The 19,146-nt window shown below is 47.1% G+C and overlaps 1 protein-coding gene across 1 annotated transcript in view; it reads right to left on the bottom strand.

Annotated features, from left to right (window-relative positions):
* Nucleotides 1-18,856, bottom strand: part of LOC119446665 (neuronal acetylcholine receptor subunit alpha-7) — a 310,058-nt gene extending 291,202 nt beyond the window's left edge. Inside the window, exon 1 of the mRNA XM_049664324.1 lies at nucleotides 18,099-18,856. Coding sequence (XP_049520281.1) covers nucleotides 18,099-18,130 — 32 coding nt within the window. The 5' untranslated portion in view covers nucleotides 18,131-18,856. The remainder of the gene's footprint in view (nucleotides 1-18,098) is intronic.
* Nucleotides 18,857-19,146: the final 290 nt, after the last annotated feature.

Here is a 19,146-nt window from a genome sequence, read left to right as displayed (position 1 = left end):
GAGGCATTGCGTATAAAGGGCCGTAAACTTTTCAAGCATGATATCTCCTCCATTTTTGATTAAATTGACCGTTATTCCATCTTCTCCAGCAGCTTTTCCCCTGGTAATGTCTTGCAAGGCCCTTCTAACTTCGTCGCTAGTGGTAGAAGGAGCCTCTGTATCCTGTTCATCACTACTTCGAATGAACGTAGCTTGGCTGCTCTGGGAACTGTACAGGTCAGTATAGAATTCTTCCGCTGCTTTTACTATGTCATCGAAATTGCTGATGACATTACCCTGCTTACCTTTCAGTACATACATGTTGCCTTGCTAGAATATATATGAATGTCCTATTTTTACCCCATCCGTAAATTTGCTGACAAGTGGCGTGAAGAAGGCCCTATATCGGAACTCGAAACATTGTCTAAATTGTAGAGCGCATACCCGCGTATGCCCAGTAGCTCGGGCTTTGTCTCCACTTCACCTAGCCGAGAACAGCGGTTCAAAAGAAGAAGAAGGAGAAGACGAACGTGTCAAGAAGTGGTCCTTCTCGGCGGTCCCCAGAGGATGCTTCTTTCCCAGAGCTGTATAGAGGGGATGGGCTCTTGCGAGCTGCAGTTTTATTCGCGAGCTGCCGGCTGCGTGTGTATAGTATAGTGCGAAGAAGTGGCGCGGCACTTATTCGGGACCTCGACGAGGTGCCCCCCCTCCGTCCAGTGTACTCCGTCGGCGGAATAATGCATGAAGCCTCTAATTGATTCCGTGCGGGGCACGCAGGCAGCAGACTGGCCAGGCTGACTCGCACGCGCAACGGGCGCCCCAGCGAAGAACAACAGAGGCAGGTAATTAGATATCGCCGCCCTTAATTGAAAGCGATCGAACTGCTTGGCCGCGCAGCTTCCCGGTCGCTTCTGCGCCCGATGGGCACCAATGAAGCCCATATAGCTACGGCGATTTCCTTAACAGACTCGGGAAGAAGAGTTGCCGACGTGTCCGGAGGATAAGGCCGCGAGAAAAAGCAAATTACCGATCCCGAAAATTGCATCTCGCTGTTTTTGTTTCGTTCTCCCGATTCCCCGCGAGCGCTTCGATCCTGCGTTTTCCCGCAGTAAAAAAAAAGCGCTGTACAAGCCTCCGTGGCTTATTGATTTCCGCACGTGGGTTGCATTTGGCTGCCCCCGTATAATGCGAATCATTCCAGGTGCGGTGTCATGACCAGAATGTTGAAAGCCGAAAGCCTCAACTGTATGTTTTCAGGCTCATGTCCCCTAACTCACTCGAGATAAAACAAGTAAGGGTGATCTTGAAAGCCTCGATGGTGGTGTTCTTTAGGAGGTTGCTTGTTCATTGGCAAGCACCTCAGTTCTTAGGTTACACGGCTACTTATTTTAGAGGGCTCCACAAGAACTTCCACGAGTTCTTCGCGCTTACATTCTATTCCTTTAAAACCAAGCAGCTTTGAAAATGCTAGCCAGAAGTAACCCTGAGTAGGCAGATAGGCTACTCAGGGCAAATCTCTTACAAAAATTGTTGTAAAGATTCTGTAGACTTTGTGTTGAGGTGCAACAAAATATAATGCGCGATTTTCGGAATTTGCCGTGCCGAGTTGTTCTTGCACCTAAGAAAACACTTCTGGCCAATCACCGGTGCTCAACTTCCCGAGGCGTTGGGCGCAGAGAACTATTACGAAGCGCGAACTTCATGAAGTGGTACATTTTGCAACCCAAGCGAGATAAGGCGCATTCACATGCAAAATGAATCATCATCATCTCCATCATCGTCATCATTACGAGCCTATATAACCACTGTAACCTAATTGTTGCTTCTCACCCCCCCCCCCCCCCCCCCCTTATAATGGGATTACCACTGACCTACCTGTCGCGAACTGCCACCACCACCCAGTCTCCGTTCGTTTAGAACCTATGCGGCTAGTCTAACCAGTCAGCAGTCATCCGTTCCCCGTTTCGTTCGTGTTCCGCCATAATCTAGCTCCAGTTTCCGTTCTCGCAGAGAACATCGAACTTTCTGTTCTGCACTGCCAGATCACTGCCGTAGAAGCGCAACACCCACCGACGCTCACCGCTTCCTGCGTTACAGCCGTTGATATTTCGAGCCCACATTTGCGGTCAGTGAACATGAAAGTTACGATGCAATCATACCAACACGCCAAGCGTTTCGTGCTTCTATTGGTTACCTCTACTGGCAGCCTCCATTCTTCTACTCAGAGTAGGGCAGATACGGCGTTCCTCCTAGAACTCGTGAGGCAGTGGACAAGCACGCAATCCTAACGTCTGATTTGCTCTCAGAGGAGAAAATGACACAGGCGAAACCATGTTACTACAGAAAAAAGTCAGATTTCGCTTAACCAAAGCTGCCAACGCTGCCAGGAAAAACAAGGAACGTTTGTTGAGACACCAGCATGCAGTGGCCTAGGTTACGTACGGTGGACCGTCGCGAACAGCGGCAACGCTGTGTAGTGATGGCGTGGCTGAAAACGCTCTCGATCTTAACGATTGCTCCAACGACAGTGCTCGGAGCGCCTGAGAGCGCTCGACGCGGGTGGAGAGCGATCGAAACGAACCAGCCGAACGCAAGGCGAGCACTGTCTTTCGACCAGTCGAAGACAACTCTGCTCGCGAGAATGATCTGGAGCACTCCGGAACGACCAGCCGAATATGCCATATGAAAGTCACCCATTGGTAAGTTTTCTTCATCGGGAAGGCAAAGCACGTCTAAAGAAGAATCGGCAAAACTAAAAACTACACTACGAGATTTCCTTGAATTATTACCTTGCGGAAGAAGTTGTGGCGTTATGCGAATAATAGTGTATGACTATAATTTGCAACGTGGACGTTACACTTCTCCAAAGTATCCGTAGTGGTTACGATGAGGAGGGCAAAAAGACAGTAAAAAAAGAAAGCGTTGCCAGAAATGCGAGGCTGCAAGGTGCCTTAGGGGTTGCTTTTTCTCTCTCTCTCTCTCTCTCTTTCTCCTCTCTCGCATCTCTCGCTTTCCGTCGCTCGCGGAATAGAATAACCAACGACAACCATTGTGATCAGTACGGGACGCATTGCTCATCGGCCTCAAAGCATTTAAAAAAAAGAAAAAACAGAAAAGCTAAAGTTGTTGCTTCGTTCAGCGCGCCTGACAACACACTACGGAGTATACGCTACCATACAAAACCATCCCAACGACGCCACTGCCCGCCTCACTGCCTGAAAAAAAAAAAAAAAAAAAAGCGCGACGCTTTGCCCCGTGGCAGAGCGAAGCTGCCGACTCGGCTAAGCGGCTTGCGCCGGCGCCAATCGCGCTGATCTGACACGCTCCCGAAGCGACGCGCGCGCGCTCTTCTTGCCCTTGTTACGCTGCCGTCAATTCAATCGGGCGCGCGCTGAAGCCACAGTTCACTTGTTTACTCCCGTTCGCGAACCGAGACACACATAGATACAAACAGGAAAACAAGGCAAAGCTCCTTCCGGCCTCAGGCATTCCGAGCACCGTCACTTAGGCCGTCAAGCTTAGCAGCCGTTGTATCCTCCGATCCCAGGCAGGAGAGGTCGCTCGCTATACGCTGTCTCGGTTGGAATTCCAATATAGTGGCAACGAGGTCTCGGTGTCACCGAAACTACAGCGTATAGAAGGCGCTGCCACGTATATACGTTCGACATGCATTCTGACATGGGAGTAACAGCACTGTAGCAGGCGTTTACTGACTGACTTCAAGACTCGCATGTTTCATGCGCGCATTCGATTACAGGCACTGTGGCCGTGGTAAAGGTGTGTACAACTATATTTCGCACATTATTCTGATGAGCTCGGTAAACCTCCCTGTGACACACAACCCCGTACGTACAATTAAGCTTTTCGGCAGAAAACGATTAGGTTGTACAGGGCGCGTGAACCAGGCTTCGGCCAGAAGGCTCTCCCGCTATCGTCCCGCAGAGTCTCGCCAAACACCGTTTACGAACAATCTACGGGCAGCAAAGTAAAGCGAAATAGTCCATTTTATCTTCCGAACGACACCGCAAGCGAACTCGGGACACTTCGATTCTGAAAGCGTTGTGCTACCGTATAAAAAAAAAAAAAAAAAACCTGAGCTCACTGATGTTATCTTGTTTAATTATATTGCGAATGTAATTGATAGAAGGCAAATAATAGAAAACTTGACAGGAGGCACACAGGAACCGCCGGTCAGCGTCAGGCAGCGTTAATAACTTTTGTGTTCTATATTCTTAATCACCTGGAGGACCATGTCAGATTTCTCGCTATATAGCTAGCGCCTCCAGTTCTCATTGAAGTCTCGACAAACCGAAGTGCACGTGGACACTCTTGCTTCGCCCCCTCCATCTTGCTCGTCACGTTATCTCGTGAAAGAAGCTCAGCAAAAGGCCTCCGAATAGCGACCTGAGAAAAATAAGGTTTGTCCCCCTCCCAACTCTGACTGTCTAAACAATGAAACGAAGCCGGTTGTGTGCGTTACGCCGTAAGAAAGCTAGCGATGACGCTTAGACGCATTATTCAGCGGCATATGTGAGAAGAGAGAGAGGAAAGGCAGGGAGGTTAACCAGAGGCGAGTTTCTGGTTTGCTACCCTGCAATGGGGTGCGGAAAGAGGGCAAAAGACGGAAAGAGTGTCGGAAAGAGGGCAAAGAGAGAGAGAGAGAGAGAGAGGTGGGGAAATTAATAGGAACAGGTAAAAGTTCGACCTTCTGATGCGATGTTAAGTCGCCTCGACCTTGCAGAATTCTTTCTCCCTACAGAGGCTGGTCGTCCAACTAGTTCAGCACGACGGTAAACGACTGGCTCTGCACTCTGCACTGCGGGCACTGGCAATGAACACGCCGAATTGTTTCCTTCGTCGCCGCTGTCGCCACATTCTGCTGTGTCGGCCATCCCTATGCGGAACGCGTAGGCATTGGTAAACGCAACGCCCAACCATAGCCTACAAGAAATTTCTGGTGCGTGTATATTGAACATATCGTGCTTGCCAATGAGGGATATAGGTATCTTTTCTTTTGTTCACAAAATGCCACTGCGCGTAACGCTTGTACTTCATCTCACGGAGGGCGCACACAGCCGTGCCCTTTCGCTTTCCGCTCAGTTGTCGCGCGGTGAAACCCGACGACGGCGAAATCAAGGGCGTCGAGTGACCTTTCCGACGACGTCAGAGTCAACCGCCGAGCTTGCGTTTCTCAGACGTGCGCGGCGATGAGGAAAGGGGGGAGGGAAGCGATGCAGCTGCCGCGAGACGCGGGTTTCCAACTGCGCTTTATACACCGTGCTATACAAGAACGCGCGGTCACGTCAAGCGTGATCTGTCACCGTGAAAGAGCACAAAAGTCAGGAGGGCACCAAGCCGAGCCAAGCGCCGCCTGTCGAGCTCAATTGCCCCTGCTCTGATTCGAACGAGTCAAGTTTCAACCACACCTCTATCGAAAACGCCGCCATATTCAATATACAATAAACCCAAGTGAATATATGAGAATCCCATATAAAACCCTGTATGTTTCTATATGTTATATGAGACATCAAAAAGAAACCATATTTCCCATACCTACTACATTCAATAAACAAACGAATGGGGATCTCATATAAGAACCCTATGTTCCGATACATCCTTCAGGACATATCCGCATATTGATTATGTTTTCATTTTTCGGTGACCGTTTTTCACCCGCTGACAAATGTTACAAAGTGATCGCTTGGAGCAAGAGTACTTGTAGCGGAACTTTCTCGAACATTTCGCTGCATCTGCGATTGTCATCAAACCTCTCCCGGTGGCACACAACACTGCTGTGTCACATACGACTGGGTGTAGCTTGCACAAATTCTTACTCCTTCCTCATTTGAATGGCGGACCACCCCTACATGGGAGCACTAATTGTGAAAGGGCCGTCAAGTGCCTGCTCTGCCACTACAATCCACAGGGATGAAACTCCCATGTTAAACATTTGTCTATATTTAAAAAAGAAGAAAAAAAAAAAAACATTCCTTAATTTGTCAGTCATGCACTTCAATTCCTCGGGTAAGTAGAGTCCGCCACTTGCAGTAATCCAGTTGAAGTACTATATAAATGTACTATCTGTCTAGTTATTCGCATGTACCAGTTGTCTGAATTCCACGTTTTTGTTGTGCAAGTGAACAAAAAGAAAAAAAGGGGGAGGGAGAAAAAAGCTACAATATGCGGCGTTCGTATATTGTATCACAAGAATTAAAATAAAAAATAACAACCATAAAGAAAGAATGTATCAGCGGCTATCCCTCTCGTTTGCCAACACCCGATCCCGCACAGCCGGTGGTAAACGGGGCAATGTTGTATTGCTGGATCCAACGTGCAACATTGATTCTGTTACCCGACGCTGCGACCTCCACAAAGCGTGCTGCGGAACAGGCTGTCGATACAAACACGGATAAAAACGAACTATCACCGAACACGACAAAAAAAAGGCCTTCTTGGCTGCATCTGAGACGCCAAGCTTTACAACTGAAAAGAGCAAAGCGCCTTAATAGAAAGCAGCCAAGATGGAGTATATAGAACGACGTGCTCTACCACGTATGCTGTGCTCTCTCTCTCTTTCTTTCCTTCTTTCTTTCTTTTCTTCTTTCTTTCTATTGTAAGCACTGCGTTCTCGCTTTGTGCGCGATCGGGCTTTTCGCTTTCTTAAAAGTCTATCTCTTTCTTTTTTTTTTCTTCCTTTCTGTCCTTTCTGCATTTCTTCTTTGCGCTTTAAGTCAGCCTCTTGCACCCAAGGGTCGCTGATTGCCGGCATACTGCCGCCCCCATGGCTCGGTCTTTTTTCAGTGCCCCCTCTTTGTTTGTTGCTGCGGCGGCGTCCGCCGCCCCCTCTACCGGCGGCGAGATCATTTCTGAGCCGTGTCTCGCGGTCGCGGCGCGCGGATTCCGGTGCGCCCCGGTTGACAAAAGCTTGAGAGGATTCAATAATTGGTTTTTCAGGCCCGATCCGCTTTCGTAGTGATCCTTCTCTGTCCTCCCGACTTAATTTTTTTCCTGTTCTTTTTCTCATCAAGTTGCCTTCTGGGGATTAAGTGCCAAATTTTCTTCCTTTCTATTTTTTTTTCTTTCATCCTCGTCTCAATTCCGCCATCCTCTTAAATGTTATTTTTTCTCCTTTTTCCCTGCGCCGACCGCAGGCTTCGTTTATATCGTTTTGGAGATCGACTCTTCCTGCCCAAGAACTTGTCGCCGCGTCACAGGACTGGAAAGCTCCCGGGTCGAAGTAATATAGGTCGCAAACGCGCTCTCCTCTCGGCGAGTGCGCTTGCAGTTAAAAGGAGTTTCCAATAGTTCACGCCCACGACAGCGTAAGAGGCAATCACTAGCTCGAACCTCAGGGACACGCTGATTGAAAGCTTAATGACTATCTTTGACACCGCCGCTTGTATCTATTAGCTCTGAATAACGGGGAGTATAGGCGGTGCAGGTACAGCTCTGAACCAGTTCTTTCGAACACTATTTATCCCGTACCGACCGTTGGACGTCCTCTCCACGAAAATAAGCAGACGGCTCTAAGTGATCACATCCGAAACCTAGGCGCCGAATCACACAGCAATTTGTTCTAGAGACTAAAAAAAGGAAAGAAGAAAATACGTTCGTGTGAACGGGCATCAGTGCGATCAATCCTGTGATATCGAGCGCTATCATTACAAGGCGCCCTGCTAAATTACAAACGGTTCTCATCAACGAAAAAAGCTTTCGCGGCAGAATACGGCCAGTCTGTGAGCTCCCCCTTCTCAAAAGAACACTTCCTTCACGAACCTTGTGCGGGGGATTCATCAAGAGGCGTTCTGAGAGCTTGCACCGCGTACAACGTTCGCAGTCCATACATGAAACGTTGCCACGTTTATCCTTTATTCTTGCAGTGCCGCGGTGCCTTCTTCTCACGCCTGTATGTCCGTACACTGTAAGATCAATATTCTCGGGCTTTGTCGAGTCTTTCCGGATTGCGAGCGGGATTATGCGTTCGAGATAAGGTAGACGCAGGGTCATGTGGCTCCTCATTCACGAGCGCAGCTGTCTTAGGACGGAACAAAAATAAATGACATTTTTGCACCCCAATCACGATCTCTTTTCTTTCTTTTGCCACTTATATGCTGACCATTAAGGCAATAAAGTGCGAATTTCACATGAATGACATACACAAAGTTAATTTGCTTAGGTATCTATGCTACATTCAGCAATTGAATGTCATAGACAGCGAATAAGTGTTATGCCACCAACAACCGTTAAGACATATAAAGTTCCAACTCAAGGTAAATGATTTCAAGACTTTAATTATACTACACAGCTGACGTTACAGTCCTCCATGTATTCTTTCTCCTCTTTTTCTCCCTCTCTGTCGTCTTCGTTATCTGTTCATCCAGGATCACCACATGACAGATTGATTATAACATCGACACTCACGGTACAGTTCGTCGTTTAACTAAGCAAGCATAACAACGGCAAAAACGAGTACAATGAGACGCGATTTTTTTGGTGCGTTCCGAGATCAAGAGACCTCTAGACACGCTCTCTGGCGAATGTATTTTATGATCACCGACTTTGCAACGTGGTGGAAACTGGTGTCACCGAGATAATTATTTTTAACTTTTCTTTTGCGTTTATTTTCGACCCATACAGTCCGTGATGCGTGTCAATTTACGCCTGTGGTTGAAAAGATGTTCTACATCCGCCAACGTAGCCGTGAGTAGCCACTGGCTAGCGTTCACAGGGCAGGATTCAATACAGACTCAGAAATACCTAAGAAAATCAACGGGGGCACAGCAGCAGCTGCAGCGCAATGGTAGATACCAGTTGCCTTTCTTTTTTTTCTTTTTAGCAGCACCAAAGTTTTAAAATTTGCCTGAAAGAAAGAAAGAAAGAAAGAAAGAAAGAAAGAAAGAAAGAAAGAAAGAAAGAAAGAAAGAAAGAAAGAAAGAAAGAAAGAAAGAAAGAACACCCGATGGAGCATCGCATGTGCAACATGTGAATTCGACTCGCGCTGGCGGCAAGTTGCCTTTCCTTGCACTTTCATTCTTCTTTTACTTTATAATTTCCACATTTCAATAAAAGGAACAGCCCATTTCTTCTGGGCTATTTATGCTTTTATCGTCTGTTACTTTATTTAGCCGAATCGTAAAGTCTTATCACCCTAAAATAGATTGTTCTTCCCCCCATGCGTGCTTACTACACTTAAGCCGCGAATCCTCCCGTCATCTTTTACCATTCTCTACCACATTTACGTTCCTCTTGCGATATTCAAAGATTCGAGGACATGAGCAGGGTAGGTACGTCCTTATGAATGAATGCACCCACACTGCACAAAAAGCACGCTGCATAATTTCTGCACTATTTCCACATACCGCGCACGCATAGTCATCATCGAAACTAAAAGTATAGCGCCATCTCGTGTGAATGTACGCAACGGAAAAGGAAACATCGTTTCATGATCAGGGAAGCACCTACGGATGTATGCACGCTTGTTTCCTTGCGTTAGTGATTTCAATACCGCGTTTCCATGCTGTCCGAAGCTATAGCTAATCTAATCAGTGATCAGCACGTCACGTGAAAATCCAAGCGCTTGGGGGACGCGACGACCCGCACACAGCTCCTTTCAGCTTCCGTTTTACCGAGCGTCGTGGGAAAACAATGCACGCTTCATCGCACAATCTGGAATGAGAAGGAAGTTTACTAAGGTGGAAAAAAGTTACCTCGGAAGTTTAAAAAGAACACACGGCAAAGGTTTTGGATCACAAAGAAACTTACGCCTCCTTCACCTCCCTGGTATTTAGTCCTTGATTTATTCGTCCCGCGATTCTAATCTAATCATGCTCCTTTTGCACTTCCACGCTTACATTGTTTTGCGTTTTGCGGCTGACCTTTTTCACAGGGTCATCGCTGTTATCCAGTTATCGCTCAGCGCAAGACGCGCCTACTGTGTACAAAATTTCTTTAATGTTTTTGCCGATTCTATAGCGCAAGTGCCTTGTCTGATTCAAATGGCGCGCGCGCGTGACGTGAATAACGTTGTGCTTTCTGAAATGTGTACACAAGCACCGGTTATTACTGTAAAATGTGCTTTGGTACATGTATAAGAAATGGACTAATTTGACCCGTGAGATTATATTCGACGACCGACTGACTGCGCTCGCCGCGATCGTTGTAATTTGTGTGTTGCTTGTCTTTCTGGGCAAAAGATCGCCCAATGAAGAGTTCAATTCTTAACTCATCCTCACGGTGGTGTTTAATTCTTAACCATCACCGTAGCTACAACGTGACAGTATTAAACGACCCTGAATAAGAACAATCTCTATTGAATAAGAAAATGAGTAAAGAGAAACGCATCTTGGGAGGGAATATAAGCGGCGAGTTTTCGCAAAGCGGCGGACGGGAGAAACAGTGCACGCATCGAGGCCATTAGTCAAACGGGGAGACACCGCGCGATCTGAACAGTGAGGAATGAGCGCCCACCACCCGTCAAATAAAGTGTCCGGCTGTGTCGCGTTCCCTCGCGGAAGCTGCATCACCGAGTTGGTCGTCGCCTTCTTATGCACGAGTCGAACAATGACAGATGTGGTCGGTGACACATTGAGAGCAGCTGTCTCGCCCGCTATCACCACTTATCCTACCTCGCTACGGCACCTTCACACACTCCTCTCCACGCCGCCTCGAAGATAAAGAAAGGATCCCATAATCTACCCCAGGCGAGTTCTTATTGTTATTATTATCCATATACACGCGAATGCCGAGTTTTTACTTATGCACTGGAATTTGCATGATAAATTGAATTTTAGAGCGAAGCTTTCTATGTCTCACTGATTCGTCCGCGAGAGCCGAAAACTCACTGCCGGAAAGCCAACTTACACAATGGAACTATCTGCGCATCTGCGCACACAATCGTCGTAGACTACAGTTTACATTCGCAGTTGTACTGATAAGAAGAATGGGAACTGCAACGCCACGCTACCCAGACGAACTGTATATATTTGCATTGCATTACGCGCGTAACACAATGCATTCCCGGCCTTCACCATAGGGTAGCCCGCGGATGCAGCGCACGGCAAAAGAAGAGCCTGCCGTATGCGAACGTAAGCGATGAGCGCGATCGTGCCCTTAAGGCCGATCCCGTTTATCGGCAACGGCATGCAGACCGTGAAAGTGTGAGTGTGTGCGTGTAATCAACGGCTACATGATCTAAAATAAAGGCTACGCAACTTAACGAAATGTGTCTTCATTCAACTTCAACGTTCAAATAATGCAATCCTAACCAAGCAATCAAATCACATATGCATCAGATCGGGTCACTCAGCATATCTTGGGTTCATTGCGTGGTCGTTAGCTTTGGACTTTGATTCAGTTTGGATGGGAGAAAGCTTCGCGTTCAACCATCTTTCTTTAAGAAAGGCGCTCTGATTTTATTATTATTATTCGGTTTGAGAACATACTACATAGACAAGGGACATAAAGGGAATAAGAGAAAAAGCAGGCTGGCAACTGCCGCCGAAAGGGGCACAACGCCTGCGTGTGCGCTTTATGAAGGCGGGGATATGAACATAGAGATAGAAGACAGGAAGAAGGTAAGTAAAAAGGAAAGAAAGAAGTAAATTACAGGTCACAGGGCCTTAAGTGAAATAACTACGAAATGAATCAGTCTTGATCGCGAAACTTCGATATTCTTGCATGCAATGACCCACAGTGGTAGTGAAACAATGAATTTCGCTGGAGCCAACGTTTCGGCACGAGGACTTGTCTTCGTCAGAGGCTCTGATGAAGGCATGTATTCTTGTCGTATTTTACCACGCATAATTAAATGTACGAATTATAGCCGGTAAGTTCGCATGGCGTATCCCCTTGGAACGACTTCTCAGTACTGCACCAGTTTCGAGATAATAACTTTCAAAGTGTCCGACGAAATGCATTCGCGTTCCAGTTACTTCTTTTAATAAAACGCTATTTTACACACTGTAGCACAAAAGTAACTGGAACACTAATGAATTTCGTTGGACACCTTGAAATAGGTTCCAAGTGGACACGCCTTGCAAACTCGCCGGCTATTATTCCTAGATTTAAATATGTTTCGCAACATAATTAAATAAAAAGTTAGTGAGGGTAAATATGTTAATTATTTAATTGAGCATTTTGATTTCTCGTAGAACTAATGACCGCCTCATCGAGTAAATTAGCTCAAGGGCTAGGATTGTGCTATCTGACACAGGCGATATGAAAAAAAAATGTTGGACCTTCTAAAAAAACACCCTGTATAGTTGGGCGAGCTGGTATAGGCTAACATACTTCGCTGCAACGCGAACAGAGCGGACCTAGACAAGAAACACGAGACGTGCACTGGCCCCGAATGGCACCTCAGGCTTAAGTGTCTTGGCGTCAAGGTCTCAAGGTCCTGCGTCAAGAGTCAACGCCCTCGCGTCAAGACCTTGACTCAAGGTCCTTTCCTTGGTTTATTCCCACAACAAAGCGTTCAAGACCAAGTCGCGCCGCAGCAACCTAAGAGCTTGCTCTTTCACACGTCGACTGTTGCTTGAGCTTTCTCGGAAAACAGTTGTTCGGGGAGTGCAACGAAGAAACCTTTTTGTCCAAGGTAACCGTCTTTAGCTGGTTTGCAACGATAAAGTCCCCCACACGTGTGAAGTTCTCTGACCTACGTTTCGTGAACATAATCTTTTCGCACCACCACGAAGTATCATGTACTGCATAAGTATCATATATACTATAAGCCACCTGCGCCCGCTAACGTGTGATGTGCTCATACATGGTTTGTGTGCGACGCGCCTTTAGGGATTTCGGCCATCCCTTGTCCTCTTTGAAACTTGAAACAGCTCGTAGCCTCGTTTTAAACTGCTGATCTTATTATTCTTTTTTTTTCACAACCACGCGCACATCGCGATAAAAGTGTATAGTGTCCGTCCTCATTATGAGAGACGAAAGCGAAGAAATATGAACCCAGCATAATATGACTTTATATATTGCTACTTTCTAATAAAAGAAGTAAAATGCAGCGTCTTAGTAAGGTTGAATAAACCGTAATTTCTCGCAGCTGTACTTAATTTCTTTTAAGGTGCGGCGAAGTTAGTTTTACACTTCGAAGTCAATGAATTAGAGGTTTCTCTCTTGCATTATTTTGTAACCGTCAAGGTCGCCAATGACGACTGGAAAGCGTGACAAGTTGACAAGCTTTAGGCTTTAATTTAGCGAAATTGCAGTAACGATGTAAACGAAGGCTGATCGTCACATGATGCTAATGAAAAAAAAAATAGCAAGAACATCTAATAATGAATAACGTTACGTTATAACTTTGGATTACTAATTTTAGGGTGCTCGAGAAATTGGCGTACAAGAGCAATTAGAACCACGAAGTACACGAAATAACAAAAATAATATCGCAATTTTGAGCGCCATATACGTTAAAGGATTTCAGCGTCGATTTCATATGTTGAGACGGCTTACGAGGGAATATGAAATCCAGGCAACAACCAAGTAGCAAAATTTTAGTTTACCTTCCTTCGATCTTCTCAAATTTAATTGTGGCAGTCTCACATCGTCTTAATCTGATTACCACAGTGGCACAGCTCACTCTTTCCTAAAGTTTTTTTTTTATTTATCCTATCTTTCTAGCGTGATTTCCTTCTTTCTGCCGCATAAAATGTTGTCTAAGTAAATAACGCTCACGCAAACCACGCAAGAGTTCTTTTTCTATGTTAATATTTTTTCCTTTAGCTCACACCGTTAGCGAAGGAATGATGACCGAAGACGAATACATCGATGTACACAATGTGCGATTCATTGCTTCCGTCCGGACCTTTTCTTTTTTAATTATGATGTGGCCACAACTGTTTTTTACCGTCATTGCATTCATTACAAAAAGATGAAGACCACGAATAATCCTCATTTTCATACAAATGTGTACCAGGGGGAAATAGGGCGCTGCAGCCGTTCAGTCACCATAGAAATCATGGGTAGTATTTATTCATATACCTGCAATCGCCCAAAAGTCATTATAGTAGGTGGGGTTAAGGAACATTATATGAGAGAAAACGGGCGTAAGGTAAAGAAAAAAAAAGAAATTTACATTAACAAAGAATACAAAAAATACGGAAGAACTGCATAAGAAAAATGCAAGAAATGTAATGACAAATATGACAAAAAGGCGATAGACCATACGAGGAAAGCAGCAGATGAATACGATGTAAGCATGTGACTCGTTGAGAAACCGCGTTGCCGCTTTAATAAATGTCCTTTGTGGTTCAACTGCGTCGCGTGCTTGGACTTACGAGGAGCCGCCGTTAAATGTTTTGTACCTTTGCACACAAGTCGTTTCATTACGTAATCTCCCGTGATTAAAAATACCACGCGTGCCACTAAACCTGAACGGCGTTCGCTAAGCAACACTCACCGCGATTTTCCTTTTATGTGCTATACAATTTCTCGCGTTAGTGACGCCCCAAATACCTTTGAATTGTAGAAAATTTAAGTATCTTTGCGAAGATGTGACTTGACATACGGATACAAAAGCGATGCACACGAGCATTAGCAATGCGCTTCTAACAACTGATTTTGTTCGTTAAATGCAAGGTCATGGGGACATTCAGTACTTGTTCTAGCACTTAGAGGCTAAATAACTCTGATTATATCCGTACCACAATTCTTCTGGTAGAAAACTTCAAATAGGTCATAAGGATCTATAAGGTCATTACGAACATGTATGGAGAAAGCGTATACCGCCGTACGTAAATACTTCCCGCCTCATTGCCCGTTATGAAAAGGAGTGCGTAATTTCCCGCCACATTTTATGGATCGCCGAACTATTCACTATTGTCGTGTGCAACTAGAGGCACGTGCGAGATGACAGCACAAGGGACTCGGAACTAGGTAACTGGGAATTCACGCGCGGCTGAAATGGCAGCGAATCCAATGCTGCTGCTGTGCACGACCGGGCGTTATTTATACTCCCGGGCGACGAGAAAGGGTTCGTGGATCTTTGCTGAGCAGTCTGCCTGAATCCTTCGGACAGATTGTAGATGAAGCGCCACATGGCGGTGACTGGCTGAATGCGCTAGTGATGATTGCCTGATGACGTTGCTGCCATGCTTCAGAGAAAGACGACGTAGCGTATTATTATTATTAAAAACAAAAAAAACCAAAAAATATTATTATTATTATTAATTGGTGCAGGTTTTAGTAGTATTACAACTCGCAGCTGTGGCTCGGTGGCTCAGTAGCTATTGAGTTCTTCCGCTAAGAACGGTTTGACATACATATCTAGCCTCAGCCTCCGCATTAGGACGAGTTCGGAAGAAAAAATGCGCTCGTGCACCGTGGCGCCAGGCATACATCGAGCTCTTATTAAAAAGACTCTCTCTCTTTCCCGTTCGCTCTCTTTCTTTCTCCTACAGCGCGTAAGTTGCTTTCGGAAGTGAAACGCCATAGATAAATTTTTAAAGCGGATCTTTCTTTGCCTATACTTTCCCGTGTTTCGCGTGGCTGCCTGGCTACTGTTGGGTTGGAAAGAGAAGTTTAACGTTCTAGAACTAACAGAACATCTCGAATCAACAGAGATCAGCAATTCGCGACAGTGACGTGACAAGAGACTTGAAAGCAGAGCGTTCTCAAAAGCTACTAACAGAAGTGAACATGCTACAAGTAGTCCATATTGCAGACAAACAGTTTGTAGGACAGCCCTTCGGACACATATACGAAAGGTTATATGAAACCACCAGTGAAGTGGCTTATACAACATTTGTATGCTGACCAAGTATGCAGATGTAACGATATTCATTATTAAATTTCTACATGAAACCTGAACATATAAGGTCGGCTCACACACATCGGTAAAGTACACCTATCTGTCAAAAGAATGGTAAATTATATTTCACGAATTCTTCAATTTACTTTATTTTCTTTTATTTAACCATGTGCACTCGGTACTTTCCACTGGGTTCTTGACCACGTATTCAGAATGAGCATGTTCCCTTACGTACGATTCCTATTTAAAGCATGAATACATAATGGTTAATTCTATTACTCGAATTCTATGTTTACTTTAACTTATCCATTCGGTATGTGCCACTGAAGCTGGGCTCGGTTATTTGTTGCATAGAATGAAAGTAAACAAAATCGTATGCAACGCCGGTAGTTGTAAATCATTTAATTAAATGCTTTACGAAAGATCCGCTTGATATAGATTACAGATTACAACATGGGAGTTGGATCTGCAAAATTGTTTGTGGTAGTAGTAGTAGTAGTAGTAGTAGTAGTAGTAGTAGTACTAGTAGTAGTAGTAGTAGTAAAGTGACTTCACACATCACAAATGTTTGCCATGAGCAGCGTTCCGCGTTTTCTGCAAAAAGCTCCATGCGCGCCTAAACTTAACGTAACGCGGTTATGTGTTCTAAGTCGATACGCACGCGAAGTGGCGGAACTTCAAATGAATAATGCTCTCGATTTCAACTTTGCCAATGGCATGTTCGTACACGAAAGCAACATTTCTTTTTCTTCTTATTTTTTTTAATTTTGCGGCACTGAACATGAGTTGATGGCAGTTTAATGCAACAATAACACCCCTTGTGCTGAGGTGTCTGCACAACTTAAAAAACTGTACCTGTGATGGAGATGTCCACGCCCTCCGTTAAGGCGTATAAGTACGCCCGGAACGTTAAAACCATTCTAGAAGCATTCCGAAATGCCGCACGTAAGCGCGAAGCTCGAAATCATCTCGTGTTTGGTTTCTGTACGTATCGTATATCCCAGCAGAACACAATTGATGCGTAAGAAAAGTATACTATAGAAAGGTCACCGACGTAACAGGTGCGCAGCGTCTTATCCTTTCGGTGCCACAAAAGAAAGACGAGTGACGAGGTCGTGGGTTCGGTTCCCAGCAGCGGCGGTCGCATTTTAATGGGAGCAGAAAGCTATCTGGTGCGGCGTGGCCAGTAATACTTTATGGTCGAAATTCATCCAGCGGTTTCCCACACCTGCGCCTCATAGCGTTTAACTACCCGAGTCAATAAAGGAAAGAAAGTGCACTCATTGTATTCATGTGTAGGCCTAAGTTTTCATCATCACTCACGGGCCGCTGTCGACGAGAAGCAATGGCGATAAACGCAGAGCGAGCTGAAGGGCCGTGAAGAATGACGCGGCGTGATTAATGCGCGCACTGTCTTGGTGGCGTGCCGCGCCACCGTTCACCCCCCTTTTTTTTTTTTTTATCTCTGCTTCGTCACCTTGCCGTGGCTGACAATCACGCAAGCGTTGCTCGCCGGCCACGGAGGGCAATGTGTAAATTCAAACCCGAATCGGTAGCACTGTAGATACGATCTCACATTCGCGATGGAGAGCGCGATGTGGCATGTGTGTTTATAATCAGCCGCTTAAAATTTCGTAGCTCCATTACTACGTGTCCGAAACTGAGTTACGCAGGCATTGCGTACATTTTTCGTCCCATAGAAACACTAAGAGTTTATTCGCGACTCGCTCGGGGGGTGCTGCAACTGACGGGCCGAAACTATAGTGTGGATGTGAGCGCAGCGTTTGGTCAGCACGGTCCCGGCATGTTTCAAAGCGAAAAAATATCTAGGGACTTTAGTTTCAACCAGTTCTGCAGGACAGAGTCGCTCCTCGCGAAAGAACTCAGCAACGCTCGCTCGTGATCGCCATGTGTTACTCCAATGCCTCGTCAGGAGCGAGATACACCTGACCTTAACCAAGTACAGCCAGCGGTCCTGCTACTTTCCTGCTGCTGCACTTCCAAGGTCCGCTGGATAGGGGGCGCGCGAAGCATTGCGCACGAATGAAGTGCATCGAGTCTCTGTGTGAAGACTGCGTTCCGGCACACCGGCGCGCTGTCACAATTTCGGTAGAAGCGTGCCGGCGAACGATGCACGAATGAGCGGCACCGATAACGCGGCACATCTGGAACGGCTCGCGGCAGTTTGTTCATCGCCCGTCGCCAGCAGAAGTGAAGGCGATAGTATGCATCCGACACCCGACACGTTGAGCGTCTCCGTGAAGTACAGGCACGCTGAGGCTGCGCGCCAGCTGGCTACCAGGAGAGATCCACGTCTCCCGTTATATAGGGTCTGGAGACGGCGAGGAAAGAGCGCCGGACTCACCCTGCGGCACGGTGAGCAGCACGGCGACCCATAGCAGGTTGGCGCAGAAGCCTAGCTGCAGCGGGGTCAGCCCTCGGTTGCAGGGGCGCATGGTCCGCGTCGTCGGGCGCCGCGAGTGGGTGGCCTGCCGGGCGAGGCCTCCTCCAGCTGCTGCCGCCGCCGAGAAGCAACAGGCGGCCGCGGCGGCGCGTGAGCGCGGCGTCAGCACAGCAGCAGCAGCCGGCGGCTGTGGCCGGCAGCGGCGACAACAGGTGCCGCCGCCGCCTCCGTCTTCTTCGCCGCGGCGGGTGAGGGTGGAAGCAGCGCGGGGGGCCCGGCTCCAGAGCAGGGCCCCGGGCTCGAGCCACCGCCGCTCATCGGCCCCGCGTTGGGCGGCCTGGTCGCGTCGTCGTCTCAACGCTGGGCGCCGCCGCCGCCGCCGCCTCCTCGCGTGGCTTCGCCGCTCGAGAGCGCCGCGACGCTGCCGCGTCCGACCACGGCTCGGCGCGCGCGTTCGCCGGGAACCGCGGCGCGGCGCTGAACCACGGGCGCATGCGCTTGGACGAGGACGAGGCGCGCGCGCGCACGGCCGGCGCCTTCCTGCAAAGGGGGCACTTGTCTCGTTTCGATAGGCGGGGTTTACGGGCCACTGGGTCGAGCTACCTCGTCCGCATACTGGCGACGTCCAACGCGAAGGTGCGACAGATATAGACAATGATGAGAAAGTATCTACAGTCACGATGATCACGTCTGTATCCTGTGCGCGCCAAGGGAGACGTCACTGCTGTCCTTTTTCCAGAACGCCAAACAGCAGTGCATAAACAGCCTAATAAAAACCGTTTCCTACTTGGAAGGTTAATCACTAGTTTTGCGTGTTATGCTTCATTAACTTGCTCCTGGAAATGGCGGCGGCCGTTCGAAAGATAACCGCACCGAACTCTCTCTATTTCCTCACACTGATTGATTATCAACTCGTGAATCAGCGGTTCTCATACTATATACTAGATATGGTGGGTTATGTGAGATGTAGCGGGAAAGGGTTATCCGGTAATTGTCGCGATGTTTTTTA

Source organism: Dermacentor silvarum, chromosome 3 (assembly GCF_013339745.2).
Source record: "Dermacentor silvarum isolate Dsil-2018 chromosome 3, BIME_Dsil_1.4, whole genome shotgun sequence".
NCBI classification, from domain to species: Eukaryota; Metazoa; Arthropoda; class Arachnida; order Ixodida; family Ixodidae; genus Dermacentor; species Dermacentor silvarum.
Note: the sequence above shows the minus strand (reverse complement) of the source record. Positions and strands in the feature narration are given on the sequence as shown.